The 15,019-nt window shown below is 37.5% G+C and overlaps 1 protein-coding gene, 1 long non-coding RNA gene and 1 pseudogene across 2 annotated transcripts; 2 read left to right on the plus strand and 1 right to left on the minus strand.

Moving 5' to 3' along the window:
* The first annotated feature begins 255 nt into the window (after positions 1–255).
* LOC105040558 (protein RALF-like 22) lies at positions 256–874 on the plus strand. Its single transcript, XM_010917129.4, has one exon. It carries the CDS (start codon positions 448–450, stop codon positions 820–822), a length of 375 nt encoding a protein of 124 aa, XP_010915431.2. The 5' UTR covers positions 256–447; the 3' UTR covers positions 823–874.
* A 5,295-nt stretch (positions 875–6,169) lies between these two features.
* On the minus strand, positions 6,170–8,267 carry LOC140856142 (uncharacterized). Its single transcript, XR_012139505.1, has 3 exons — positions 8,042–8,267; positions 7,410–7,461; positions 6,170–6,368 (listed from the first exon to the last, which is right to left on the minus strand). It is a non-coding gene; the product is annotated as an uncharacterized lncRNA (long non-coding RNA).
* A 3,496-nt stretch (positions 8,268–11,763) lies between these two features.
* Positions 11,764–12,228, plus strand: LOC140856143 (uncharacterized; annotated as a pseudogene).
* Positions 12,229–15,019: the final 2,791 nt, after the last annotated feature.

The raw sequence follows: 15,019 nt of genomic DNA on the forward strand, positions 1-15,019 counted from the left end.
ATGCGCTGCATTACATTTCCTACAGTCTTCACCTTCCTGCGAGTTAGCCCGTCTGAGTAGCAGACATAATCATCAAAATTGGGGCCAAACAAGCGGTACTTTAAGAAACGACCGAATATAGAACTGGGTAAGTGGAGGCTTACACTGTGGGTGGCAAATATAGTAAATGCCAGTTAGCCACAGCTTTCGTTTGTGGTTCGGCGTCATGTCAGGATCCCGGCCCAAACGGCGTTCCAAACGAAAGCCCACCATACGTTAGCTTTCCAAAACTGCACAAACCCACCACCCTTCCCCGCCTTCCTCTCCACTCGGCTTTCATCTCTCCCGCTCCCACGCGAGAGGAAAGGAATTAGGGACCAGGCCAGCCTATAACCAACAAAACCGATACCCAAGAAGGGAAGAAGCAAAGAGATCAAGAGCCACCCAACCACACCACCTTTCTGCCGCATGGCTCCGCGCCTCGTATTCCCCCTCCTCCTCCTCCTGCTGGCGGTGGCCTGCGTCGCCAACTCGTCGGCCCTCAACACCGTGGCCTCCGAGGCCCTCGCGGACTTCCTTGCCGCCAGGGGGGATGACACGTGTGACGGGCTTCTAGGCCAGTGCACCGACGAGGACGCGGAGATGGAGACCGAGACCGGGATCAGCCGGCGTGGCCTGGCCAGAGCCGGCGTCAGATACATCAGCTACGGCGCGCTCTCCAGGAACCGAGTCCCATGCAACCGCCGAGGCCACTCGTACTACCGCTGCTCCAGAGGGAAAAGGGCCAACCCCTACCGCCGTGGCTGCAGCGTCATCACCCAGTGCCAGAGGATCTTCAACTGAGCACCCGATCGAACAAGAGATTAAAAAACAGAAAAAAAAAAAAAAAGAAAAAGCAATTAGCAAGAGAAAAATAGCTGGGAGATCTGGTTTGGTTATTGTTATGATTATTATTATGTACAGAGTCACTACTCTCCATCACGGGGTCCCTACTTTCCTCCTCCGGTGAATTTTCGTAACTTCCATTCCATTCTATGCTATCAAATTTGTTCCTAAGAGTGCTGCTATTATTGCTGGCTCTACAATTATACTAATATTATTACCAACGTGTATTGTGATTGTAATAAGAGACCTATGGCTGGTTAACTCGTTTTCGTGAATGTTGTGGAGGAAATGCGCATAAAAAGCTGCATGGATGATTTGGTTTCCAGCAGCATGCACCACAGATATATAGATTATCAAGCATCCTGTTTCTCTCATTTATCTACAATGATCTATTTTTGAAGTTGCCATGGTGGATTCAGACAAGCAATGGCTTCTTAACTTTCATATCTGATTTTCAAGCATTAATTTAACCAACTTAACCACTCAGCGATAGCCAAGGTTAAGTATTGGGCTCAAATGCATAACAATTTAATAAGTCAGACCAGAATTGGATCAATCTGAATTATATCCTGCAGACTTGGAAGAAAACTCGAAAATCCTTCCTGTGAAGTAAATAAACAAATAAAAGAACCCAAATCTCATAAAATAGACTAAACATGATTAGAGTTATACATTTGGGATCTTGTTTTTACCTTCCAGTTTTGTTTCTTCTCTCGCATATGCCACCAAGTTTTGAGTCTTCAGCCATCAATTACCATTCTAATCTGTATATCTCCCTCTTAATCACAAAAATTTTATTGAGTCTGACAGCCCATGCAAAAAGTTAGGTTAAATTCCTAAATCAAAGCCTTATCATCCACTATCACAGGTCTCATATCTTACTTCCTAAATCCCACTTATTAAAAGTTTTAAATTCTAACAACTCTAACAAATCTTGTTTCAACTAAAATATCTATTACACGCCTAATCCTCAGATTTGTTTAACATGCATTTGTTTATTTTTACTTTTAAATAATTCGGTTATTAAATGATAACTTGGACAGATGTAGGACAATGATAACATAAAGTAATCTCTTCAATACATTGGATCATTGTGGTCAGATCATTTTAAATATAACAATGACAAATTTATCAAATATAAATGAGTTCAAGTTGCTCGCGTCCTCCTTCGGTGCTGTATATTACTGCAACAAAGATATATTTCCTTTTTATCAACTTTATCCAGAGTATACACTTACTTTTCACTTTCTTATTCCCTGTTACTTTTTTCACTTTCTGAATAAGCTACATATATTTCTCTTCAAAAATTCTCTTTGAAAGAATATCTTATAAGAAAATACATGAGAAATTAACTAATATACAGTTGATAGTGTATCTCTTTGGAAAAGGATGGTATAGTTGTGTATCTTCTTGGAAAAATTGCATAGGAAATGAAGTTGTATAGACATAGCAAATAACATGCAAAAAATCTGTACCTAGAGCTTATGGATGAACATTAACTGTATATATGATTTAAAACATAAATTAGTGGCAAAATCTTTCATCAAGCACCCATATAAACTATCAATGTGCTAGTCAGCCAATACATTCACCAATATCAATAGGGGCATAATGGACTATATTTTATGGTTTGATATTCCAACAACCTCAAAGACAAGAAAAGAGGAAAGATGAAGCAGTTTCTTGAAAACATATATATTTGGTATCATTAGATGAGGTTTGCACTTCATATTTCTGAAAGAGTACATAAAATCCTCAAAAACATGTTTACACTCACATCGTGCCTGTAGGTGCTCCCAACCAGGTTATCACATACCAACCACATCTTGTAGTTGATCATACAATATAGATTCCCATATACGATGTCACAAATCAATATGAACACAAAAACTCATTAGTAACTCTAAGATGCAAAATAGAAAAAAAAATCCATATGTGGATGCATAAGATATCACCAGGCAGAATACAGAACATAATTACAGGACTGAGAGAAAAATAGTGCACATTTACCGGTTGTATGGATGTCCTATGATGTTTGAATAAAAAGGTTTTCAAAATCATGTTTACAGCTTGCAGAGAATATCAGAATAATCATGAGGCCATACAAATATTTTGCAAAGATATAAGTGCACCATAAACTTACGAACAAAAACTAAAAGCAGGGTGAATTTGGCTTATTGTGAGTTTAGACCCTGCTTTACTTAGCAGGCCTCATTATCATGAAGCTAGATTTGAGCCCAGGTGTTATGGGTTATATGCAATATAGAATGTTGGATTTGGTATCCTATGTTTATTTATTTATTTTTGGTTGTTGAGCAACAAAATGAGATCCTGAATAAGATAGCCTTTTGTTAATTTGACAGCCTTGTTCAATTTGGTGGTTATACACATTTGCCATGTTTCATGTAAAGTTTTTTAAAAGATTTGATGATTTCATTTGCAATTAAGATCTAGATCAAGCTAATTTCTGGTTTATGCATATGTCAAGGTGTGAATTAACCTCCAATTTGGTTAAGTTCAAATATGGTCCTCATGTAATATGCACAAGGCTGGTAATCAAAAAAAAAAAAAAATCTAAAAGTCCATAAAAAATATGGTGCATGCCAATAATTTAATAATGTAAGAGACGAACCTTGTATGCCCAACAAACTTTCTGCTTGACTCATCATTATAGTTGAATCCTTGCAACTTGACATATGGTAATTAACCAGAAGGCTGTAATCTTTGGGTCCCTCATGCTACGAGCAATGGTACAAGGGGGCAAAAACACTATGATCCATGTTCAAAAGGATCCTATGAATGGTAACTTCCTATGTGAAATTACAAACTATATTGCTTTTTCCATATGGAAAGTCTCCTGCCAAACAACCTCTGAACCTATAATATTTCACTCATCCCATTGGGTGAGAGATACCAACATAACCTGGATATTGGTTTATCATTGGTTACAAAAACTAAGAAACTCAATATCTTGAGAGATATATAACAATCAAGATACTGAAATATCAGCCAATACAGTAGAAGTGGAAATAACCATTTTAAATTTAACATTAATGTTTGTCGAGCATAAATATTAAGAAAGCAACAAGATATAATTGATTGATTGAAAATCTCAGGTGAGATTATTTAATCAGCTAATATGTGGAAATACAACAGTTCATATCCAAGATAACAAGAGAGGATTTACTACATACATCTTACTGTACTGTTAAAAACCAATATCTTGGCTGAGATGGTAACCATGATGCCTAGACACCTGAAACACAAATTGACATGCATGCTTTTGTGTAATATAAAGCACACTAGATGCTTGTCTTACTAGACAATACCATAATGGAAAAAGACGCATTCTATAAGAGCAGTCCAAGACCAGAACAAAAAAGATCATGCTGTCTTTTATCCTAAACTGCCATCCAATCTCAGCTTCTTTGTATCTGATTTGCTCAGCTACCATTTTAAAGGATAAAAGAGGCAAAAAAACACTGCACAAACTATACTGGAGTTAAACCTACAGGCTACGACAAGTAACATAATGGATTATGTGAGAAAGAAGAAATTAAATAATAATATATCTCATAATAAATAAAAGTTTGTTTGCCCTGAAGGTCAGCTAGGGATGCTACATTCTAAGAAAACTGACAAAGGTTTATGAGAAAATGAAGTTCTCTTTCAAGTTCTCCCTCAAGATATTACCTCCATCGTCACCTATGGACACACTAATGACTTTAAACATCAAATTAAGTTCTGTCTCATGTTATCCTCAAAATTTGTTCACATCTACTTATAAATATGCAACAGTTCTTAGATGCTTTTTTTCATGTCACAGATTAGGGTGAATTTCTACTGCTTACCATGATTATTTAATTGTTTATTTTTCATATTTTTTCAACCCAATTAGGAGAGGATTCATAACAAGATTGTCAACATAATAGCGAACTCATTTACAATGGCAGAAGACACTCCCCCATTTAACTAATACTTGTCTATATTCCTAGTAGGAAAACTTCCACCAAGGAGTAGTATGGAGAATAATAAAAGTTACAACTTAGAGAATTCAAATCAGATTATAGCAAACAAGGGAGGAGGGAATCAGAAGAGTTAAGCAATTGAAATTGAGTTAACTGAAAGGTGACTTTGAAGGTTAGGAAATGCATGCAAGGATAATGTCAGCTTATGAAGAAGGTTGAATATGGATAGACTTTACAAAGAAGATTATGCTAGGACTCTGACCTGGCAATGTTAAGTTGAGCAGAAGGGGCTAGGAGAAGCTTAGAATTGGTTGTAAATAGAAGAAATGGTGATACTTTAGAGAGTTAAGTGTATCGCTTTGTCTATTTGCTGTTTCTATTTTAAGTTCTTCTCCAGATGACTGAGAGGGACATATACATTTGAGTTGCATTATAGGAGCAAGGATGTGACAGATTGGTGTAGAAGCACCTATAAGGTAAGGATACTTTTAGACCTTCAGTGGCCTCCAATGTGGGGATGGAAAACTGAATTTCCATTGCAAGGTACAAAAAATCCAAAGTATTGCTTGATCAGAAGATCTTAGTCCAAAGTGACCTATGAAACAGAATTTGAAAATCAATGAGATGCATTGTTTGGTGAGAACTTGATAACAATTTTCAAATTCTTTTACAAGACAGAAGTATATAATGGATGTGGAGTAGGAATTGTTTTGGTACCAGACAAGAAAACCCACAATCAGCAATGACCAGCCTAGCTTGGAAAAGAGTAAGTACTAACAACAAGAAAATGGTATAGAACTTTTTTCTTTGTTCTAATTGGCTGTCATTTACAAGGAAAGAAATATGTAAGGTTTTGACAAAGAGGTGAAACTATAGAAGGGCATGGTTCTATCATGATCTAGTCAACAAGTACAGAGTAGAGATAGAGTGTTGTCTAATGACTTGGGCTTGGTGCACTGGGAGGTCATTGGGTGGACTCATCCTCAAGAAATAGACCTCTAGGGTTGAGTTATTGACAGTAGGAATTTTCTTTTCATGTTATATATCACCTTCATATAAGAGCACTCCCCCTAAAACCTTTACGTCAGTTTCCAGTTTTTAAAACAACTGTTGCTTATGAAGACAGATGACCAATGTCATACTAGAAGAGTTGATGGAATCACACCTGTTGCAAAATGCTGATATGATGCTGAGACGAACAAAATATGTACTGGGTGCAGAACATCACTATAAATTATTTAAATCTGCAGATTTGGATATTTGCCTGTAGTTCCTCAAATTGATATACGGAAAAGTTCGTGAAACAATAGTTATTTCCCAACAGTCAGAAATGTATACAGGAATTTTATACAAAATCTTTCTTTTTCAGATAAAGCTCCATACCATTGCTGGAAAAAAAGACAAGAAAAGAAAACTTCAATTATCGACATGACTCTACCTTTTTGGGCCATAATTTTCAGTTGATAGTGCACCTTCTCTGCACCCTTGCACATGGTGCATCGTAATGCTTGCCAACCGTTGCATGTTCAATAATTCCTGGAAAATTATAAGACAACTCCATGTGTAAGTCCACAGAATGTATTTCATATTTATAAGCACAAGTCCATTCTGATTTATTATCACAAATGGAACTGGTTGCTCATTACTTTTACAGTTAAGGTCAAAAAAAGGAAGAATTACACTTCCAGCACCTTAAAAAGTTATTGGAAATGACTACTGAAGCATGAACAAGCATACGTGCACTACATTATGGCAGTTTTAGTTTGCATGATTTATACTTTTGGATTAGGAAATTTAGTCCAAGTTGGAGTCCACATGGCTTGATGAATCATGAGAATATCAATATCAATGCATAGTAGAATACAACTTTCTCGGTAGTATTATTTGAGGAAGACAATTATTGCATGAATAATTCTGAATTACTCAAATAATTGCATGAACAAAAACAGAGAGGAAATTGTTAAAAGCTGAGCACTGATGAACCCTGAGCATGTTGTTAAGATTTGGGAAGCACATATTCATATCACTCTCCTTAAGTTTAAGAGAATTTATTATTGTATCTGAATACATATATATATAACTAAGTAAATGATATTGAGGCTTTCTTAACCTGAAGCTAGTCAAAAAGGCAACATTCACATGAGCACAAGTTACCAAATCTATTCTGTCTTAACACAAACAATTTAAATGCACCTTCTGCTGCATCTTCAAAACCAAGCTAAGCTTATCAAACTTTTCTATGTAACTGAAGTATAAAATCGTACAACTTTCTCTCTCTAGTAATGAGCGCTTACATTCAACTATTTCCTTTTGTCTTCCAGTGCACAAGTCCCCTTTTTGATGTATATTTTTTTTTTAAAAAAATAGAATCTTAAAAGAGGGACGGTGCCACAAGCATCAAATGTCTATGGAATACCTACAAGCCATACATAAAGTTGCAAGGAGATCAAGAAAATACTGGTCCCTAAATACCACAAATACAATCATGACAGAAAGAACTGCAACAAAAAGATATACCGGAAACAAGACAAAGCATCAACAAGAAAGCCAAACAAAGCATTATCTCTGGCAGATCACCTTCTTTCCAAACTCCAAGGGAATATTCGTAGGTTCCAATAGTTGCTACCACCTGCAACCCAACTCATAAAAGAAACGACTATCATTTGCTTTGTGTGTGTTTGTGTGTGTATGTCTTGGGAGACAAAGTACAAAAATCAGGATTTTTCTAAGAACTCAGGAAAAAAAACGCATTCTCCAGTTAAGAACGCAAAGAATGTGATTTCTCCGATCAACTGGTCAAATTGCCGTAATTTCTAATCAAGAACTAACATATATTATAATTAAGGTTTCCGAGAATTAAAAGAACAATAAATACTTCTGTTCAAGAACTCAAAGGACGTAACTACTTGTCAAAAACTCAAAGATATTATACAACAGGATTTTTCAAGTATCAAAGGAACGAAAATCTCCGATCAATATAATCTCCAATCAGGAACTCAAAGAACGAAATTGTTTCTGATCAGGAACTCCAAAAACCCAATTATCTACGATCAAGACCTCAGAGATATTGTACAACTAGGGCTTTCCAGAGCTTCTATTTTAAAAAAACTAAAAAAAATCGATCACGAACTGAAAAGAACCGGAATCTCCGATCAAGAACTCAAAAAAGGAAGGCGGTTTCTGATCAAGAAAAGAAAGACGCAGCGTACGAAGATGGCGGCGAAGGAGAGGCGAGCTCAGGGATGCCGAAGCCGCGGGGAGGGGAGGCAGCGACGTCGTAGGCGAGGGTGAAAGGGGAAACTAGCACTTCGATGTGGAGATGATCTGCCGCGCGCGCCGTACACGTCCGCCTGCTGCTTCATCGCCTCCAAGAACCGCCCGGTGCCCCGTGCCCTTCTTGCCTTCGCTCTTCTCCTGGTCTTCCTCTTCGTGGCCTTCGGCCGCTCTCAAAGCTGAGAGCGCGCGAGATGCAGGGTGGGGTTTAAATAGAGGATGAAGCCACCAGCGAAGGGAGGTTGGGGGCTTTTATGGCCGTTTGCCAAGGCTCTTGAGAGAATACATGTTTTACATTGATCAGGAACCGTTCAACCGGTGCGCTTGTCTTGGACGACATCGCGTAAGATGTACGGTAGCTTTTAATTTTTGGTACAGTTTTTTTTTTTTAATTAATTTATTTATTTGGTAGGAAGGTAAATAGGTAATGCAGCGAAGGGACGCCATGAGCGTTAGAAGCTTGAGTGGGTCTACTCATAACGCAACGCACTATTGGAGGTGCTCGTGTCTAGCGAAACATCTACGCGTGAATGAAGTATTTTAGATGAAAATTACAAAAGGTAAATTAAACGCACCAATTGGAACTTTTATGCATCTAAAAATGAGACTGGTCTGTTTGGCATGAAAGGGACAGGTATGCATCTCATGACCGTGTCGGATTTGAAGTTTATGCGCGCAATGATCATCAAGGGAGCATGGACAGAATGTAATGTTTCATATTTGAATTGATGCAAGTTCAAGTTTTTTAATTGCACTTGATGCATTAAGGAAAGGTTGAGTAATGACTACGATCTTCATAGAAAACCATATAAAACATAGTTGCAAAACCCTTCAAAGATTTGTGGACACAAGCAAATTCATAAGACATAAATATTTTATCTTAATTTCGACGAAAAACTATAATGCCTCTAAGGTTGTTATCCTCTTTGCCTGGCCCCACTAATGCTTACGGGCTATGTTATGTTCAACTCCCTGGCATAGTGGCATGTACATGTTGAGCTATGGCTATTGCCATAAGGAGCCATTTCTGCTCCTTTCAGGAATTGGGACATATTTTCACTCTATTTCTCTTTAATCATACCATATATTGCATTGAAGCATTCCATTTGTTGTTGCAGTATGTTTCTACCTTGTCCCATGGATTGGAGTGTATTGGACCATATTATCTCTCAATTCAAATCTAATTCATGCCTATGACAATTTAAGTTTAAAGTGTAGTGAGGTCGCTTGGTCCCCTAACTCCCATTCCATGTAATTATTTAAATTTTTTCCATCATCATTATCTTGTTGAGAAATAATAGTCCCTTATCGGATATGTTGACTCCTATGGTGCTTGTAAACTGTTAGGCCCATCCATTTAAATGCTCGAACTTTTGGATAGGATCTTGAAATGGCATCAAAGACCACTGTTCTTTCTTATCTATTGAAACCTTCATGCTCTCACTTTCTAATCCATGCGTCATGGATTCATGAGAGGAATCAAAAAATCATCAATTGTACTGCTATTTGCGTTGCAACATCTAAAATAAAATAATCACCGCCAAGTTCCATATCGCCATTTTCTACCTCAATTTTCTTTCTTCATAGTCAAAACACACATTTTACTACGTTCATTGTTATGTCATGATACTATCATACTGTAGTCGACCTGACGTAACTTATGAATGTCAAACTGCAGTTTGTAGGAGATTCCTAGGAAAGACCCTGGATGAATTTTAGAAGTCAAAAGATACAAACCAAATAAATTATAGAACCCACGTTCCAGTACAGAAAGGTCAGCATTCGGATATCGGAACGTTTAAATGGGAGACCTTTATAGCCTAATTCGGACACAAATTTGGACTTCGACTTTATGAACCCGGTCGAGTTGCGTGTATTTAGCGATTTCAGGCATGAGATCCGAACCTGTGGGCTTCAAATAGAATATTTATAAACTCAAATTATGGAACAGTGTAGTCCATGATAATTAATAAGCTTCTATCTCGAAACCAAGTGTAAGGTTCTGTCCCTAGTCTTTGAGGACAAATGAAGATAACAAGAAAAAACTTCACATGTTTGAGTTCGTTGTAACTGAGTTTGTCTCTTCTTTTTTAATTTTCAGATTCAGCACTTCTTTTTAGAAAATCATATGGATATTGGTAACTAGATACATAAAAACAAAACGAGTATAATTGAGAAGGCGCAGTGGAAGAAAATGAATAGGAACAAAAGTAGTTCCTTAAGTATATAGCAAAGGCACCATCAACATGAAACTATTCTATTAAAATCTAAAGTTAATGATTCAGCAATATCTAAACCCTTTATCCATCACATTTTGGTAAGAGATTAATCGCTATGGCCAAGTTGGAGTTTTTATTTGTTCTTAATCTTCACATTGGGTATAATAATACCCAGCAATACAACACTAAATCCTATCAACTCTCCTCATTCTCAAGTTTTTCTGATCAATTCTCACATTTTGAATTAATAAGAATTTTTTTTTTTTTTGGGGTAGTAATAAGTAACGTCCTTTAATAATAAAACTTTCAAATTCATGTAACAAAAAGAACTCTTGCCATTAAAGAAGAAAACTCAAATGGATTCTAAATTCCGTACCAAATCATGCCCAACCATCTTCAAATAAGACTATTTTACTAATAAAATTTAAATATAGGACTTGTTGCGGAAAAGACTAGCCAATCAGGATCAATTCTTTTGCAAGATGCATCCAAGATGATATGGTGAGATCACACCAGCTGTGAAATCAAGACTATTGAATCGACTAGTCCAACAGAAGAAGTCTGCATTTGACATCTACTACTAATAATCTCAATTCAAAGAAGATGAAAATATTTCTCCCATAATAAAAGCCTAGAACGTCACCAAACAATTTACAGAAATAAGCCTAACAAACTCACGAATTCCAGCTAACGGCGTATGGACTTAACCTCCAAATATAAAAAATACGAAGAACCCCTAAGATGAGAAAGCGAGAATAGTTAAATACTTTAGAGCTTTCTCTCTACTCTCCTAACTGTAATGTTATTGTTATTTTTCCTCCACTACTTTCAAAACTTCAGCTAACTCAAACATTGGAGGATCTTCCGTTAAAATATCCCAACAAGTGTAGACTTTTCTTTATAGATACTTTTTGGCATTGCGGATCTCCATCATTGTCCAGCTTCAACTATATCAGTATCTTCTTGGAGTTTTGTGGCAACAGGATCTATTGACATACGAGAGAAATTAACAACTTAGATAGCTCACAATTAAGTGCTTATATTTTGACTTGTAACCCACTAAATACTAAAAAAAGGCCCGGCTGCACGAGAGACACCAAATAAGCAGATTCTAAGCACCACCGACGGGCTGTCCCAGAAAGATCCAATACTGTACCAAGGTCATTGAAGTAGGAAACCTCAGCCTGGTAAGAAGAAACCGATGCAAGCAAATCATGCGCTATCTGTTAATCGAGCCGCGTTAGTGAAATAAAAGAAATGGCAGTGCAATTAAAGAGCCGAGACAAAGGAATGTGAGCTTATGGTGTAACCCGTGAATATTCAAAGTCCAGCTTTTTCCTTTCAAATTAATATCCACCTAAACTCCCAAAGCCCACCCCACTTCAAGAGAAGAAGACGTGAGAGTGGACAAGAGAAGGCGAGAGTTAAGAGAGGAGAGAATGGCCACCATAAGCCTATCTCCTCCAACAATATCAGCGGCCTCCACTCTATCGATCGTGATCGTTTCCATCATCGTGCAATGCCACATTGCATCAGCCATGGAGGATGGCTATGGCAGCGTGATGATGGACCACTTCCTCAGCCTCAACTCCCGGCCTGGGAGCCGGTTACTTGCCCAGAATGTGAAGAAAGGAGACCAATGTGATCCGGCGACCAACAGCATTTGCTCGGGGACGGAGGCCAAGGACGGCACCCAACTCCTCTATTGCTGCAAGAACCATTGCCGCAACGTCCTCAGCGATCGCAGTATATAACTCCGGGCTCTGCGGCAACAAGTGCAAGTTTGGGCAGCTCTGCTGTGGTGGGAAGTGCACCGCGGTGGCCTACGACGTTGATAACTGCGGCAAGTGTGGGAAGGTATGTGTCCCTGGGGTTAGGTGTATGGGAGCTGCGGGTTTGCTTGACTACTTGGTAGCGACTTCTAAATGTAGATATCATACAAGTACACTGATAGGGTTGGGGTTGGGATGAATGGAAATTCTGTGTCTGATAAACCTGGTTGAGTCTCTAGCATTATTATTATTATTTTTTTTTGGTAAGATCTAGCATTATTTCTTTCAAATGGTGGGATGGTATACGAGAGTTTTGTAACAATGTTGCCTCTTTTTTGAGCAACAATAATTTATTAGTGCGAAGGCATTTTAACCTCAAAAAGAAAAAAGAAAAAAAATTATAGGTGCGAAGGCATGGCTAATGCCCCGAATTTCCTCATAGCTCACCTTTTCGGTGGTGTCCCTCTACGTTTACTACAAAGCATCCTAGACAAAAGTTAAGGCAGACAGTAGCTTAGACGTAGTTGAGGCAGCATTTCCAAGACTCTATTCTAGATTTGTAGTATGTACCAATAATGCTACCAGGCTCAAACTTTGTAACCAAAAACAGGCAAAAAAAATATATATATATTTACACAGCGGAGCATGTAACATGGTAGGAAGGGATTGCTTCTCCTTGCAGGATCAATGCAATGCACATTAAAGTTGTATAAAGCATCAATCACTTCCTGTCGCTCGTCATGCCAAGTAGTTCGTAGATTCCTTTCACTAAAGGCGCAGGAGCCTTGTATAAATTTCTTCTTGTGCTATGCACTCAAAGGTAAAAAGTTCCTATACATGGCCACAGGCGTGATGCAGGATATATTCCCTCTTTCTAAATAGTTTTTACTATATTTCTTTTCAAAAAGATTGCCCCATTTAGCTAGATGTAATTTGGACTTGTCGTCAAACAATATTGAATCCCCTCATTTGATCGTTTTACATTTTGATATTGAATACTGAAGAAATTACAATGTTGGGATGTGGGTCTGTAACCGATGAGAGTTGAAAATCCTACCTTTTTGCTATATTTTTTTGTTTCTGTTCTTTAGTTATCTTTCATTTTATACATTCTTATAACCCTTTCTTCTAATAACAGTTGGAAGGTAGTTCTCCGCTGCTGCTGTCCTTTTTATCAAAAAAAAGATATTAAAGATACTGAAGAAATTACAACATGCTGACGTCTGTACACAAATGGGTAATATGTCAAGCAACAAAAATGGTTGGTCCAAAATTAGTATAAGAATTATCATGAACTATATCTTTCCTTATCTCCCTAGTCTTTTGAAGCTAAACATGATTTTAAGAAAACTAACAATGCTGTGGATTGGATGATATCATTTGTTGCTACTCATGCTTATTTTCCTTCTCAATCGTTAGATCTTTTATTTTCTGATTCTCACGGACATATCTACTTTAAAGTAATTTAATAAATTTTAATTTTTGAATGTATATATATATAGACACACACACACAAAACACATCGCCCATTAAAGGAGGTGGAGGCTTGGAGATGAATGGAACTAGGACTCAGGTTGGTGGGAAATTTAGGTCGGCCTTAGTTGGTGCAACCATATTCTAAAGAAAATTGCAATAATCTATATACCATTTCATTTCTTCTCATCTTGGAAGATTGCCACTTGCCTATATCACCATATATGTAGGCCCATATAATGTGTTTCAAAGGCAAAGTTGATGGCCGATACAGTACATATGACTCTGGTGTTATATGTTTTGGTATTATTGGTTATAATGATTCTTAAAATTAGCCAAAATTGCAAAAAATTATATGCACTGAGTGCTGATAATAGATTTAAATATTTGTTACTCTAGTGGATGTTGTAATTTTAGTTAACTTCAATTTACATGTACTATGTTTATGATTTGTGGTGCTTCCTTTTGAGATTTTGTAACCAAAGTTAGGGTAAATTCCGAAGTTCTTTTTCTTTTTTCTCTTTTACAATTTTCTCAACATGTATGCGGATCCTCTATAGTGCACCGCACGGTACAGTGCACTGCTCGTACCATCCATCGCATGATAGACAGTGCGCACAACCGCATATACATGCGTGCATGATCACGTGCAGCCATCTATCGTGCAATAAATGGCGCACACGATGCAATGCACCAAGCGGTGCATTGCGGTATTGTAGAGTATCCGTGGCCTTTTTCAGAATGATGAGAGCCGGATTCTAAGTACATACACTTCTACACCATACCCACACTCTCTTTCACCTATGCCAAAAATCAAATCTTCAGGTCTAGGTAAATCAAACCTAACACTTATGAAATTGAGACATTGAGAAACAGGGCCGATCTGAAAGGAAAATTAACACCTTTGAAATTGAAAACATTTGCCTTAAGTGGTAAGGAATAGTACTATCCAAACTAAAGTTTAGTAGTAATTAGAAAGAGTTAGTTTGAAGTGCCCAAAAAAAATATGTTTTTAATTTTTACTAGGCAAAAAATGTTGAAAGATGCCCACAACCATCCATACAATTGGTTGAAACATCACTTTTAAGAACTTGATCCATAATCCATTCATCACTAAATTGTTGTTGAAACCACGTGCACCAATATTGCTATGCACCATGCCAATCACCTCGTTTTCCTCCTATGGGCCAATCATGGAGTGGTGTGCATGATGAATGGGGCCTATGGGAAGGAGACGGGACAAATGGTGTGGTACATGCCTACATGGTACACAGGTATAGGATATAATTTGCCACCTCGTCTCTTCTAATGGCAAGGGATTGAACCATCAGAACAAAAGTTCAGTGAGACTATCCGAACTAGATTTTTCTGATAGCTTTCAAAGTAAAGTTCAGTGGTATTTCTATGTTTCATATCATCATATAGTCAGTGGTTAAAGTGACCCAACATG

The sequence above is a fragment of the Elaeis guineensis genome, chromosome 3 (assembly GCF_000442705.2).
Source record: "Elaeis guineensis isolate ETL-2024a chromosome 3, EG11, whole genome shotgun sequence".
In the NCBI taxonomy this organism is placed as follows: Eukaryota; Viridiplantae; Streptophyta; class Magnoliopsida; order Arecales; family Arecaceae; genus Elaeis; species Elaeis guineensis.

Bases quoted from the DNA above. Each gene is read 5' to 3' on its own strand.
- LOC105040558 (XM_010917129.4), top strand. From the start codon at position 448: ATGGCTCCGCGCCTCGTATTCCCCCTCCTCCTCCTCCTGCTGGCGGTG.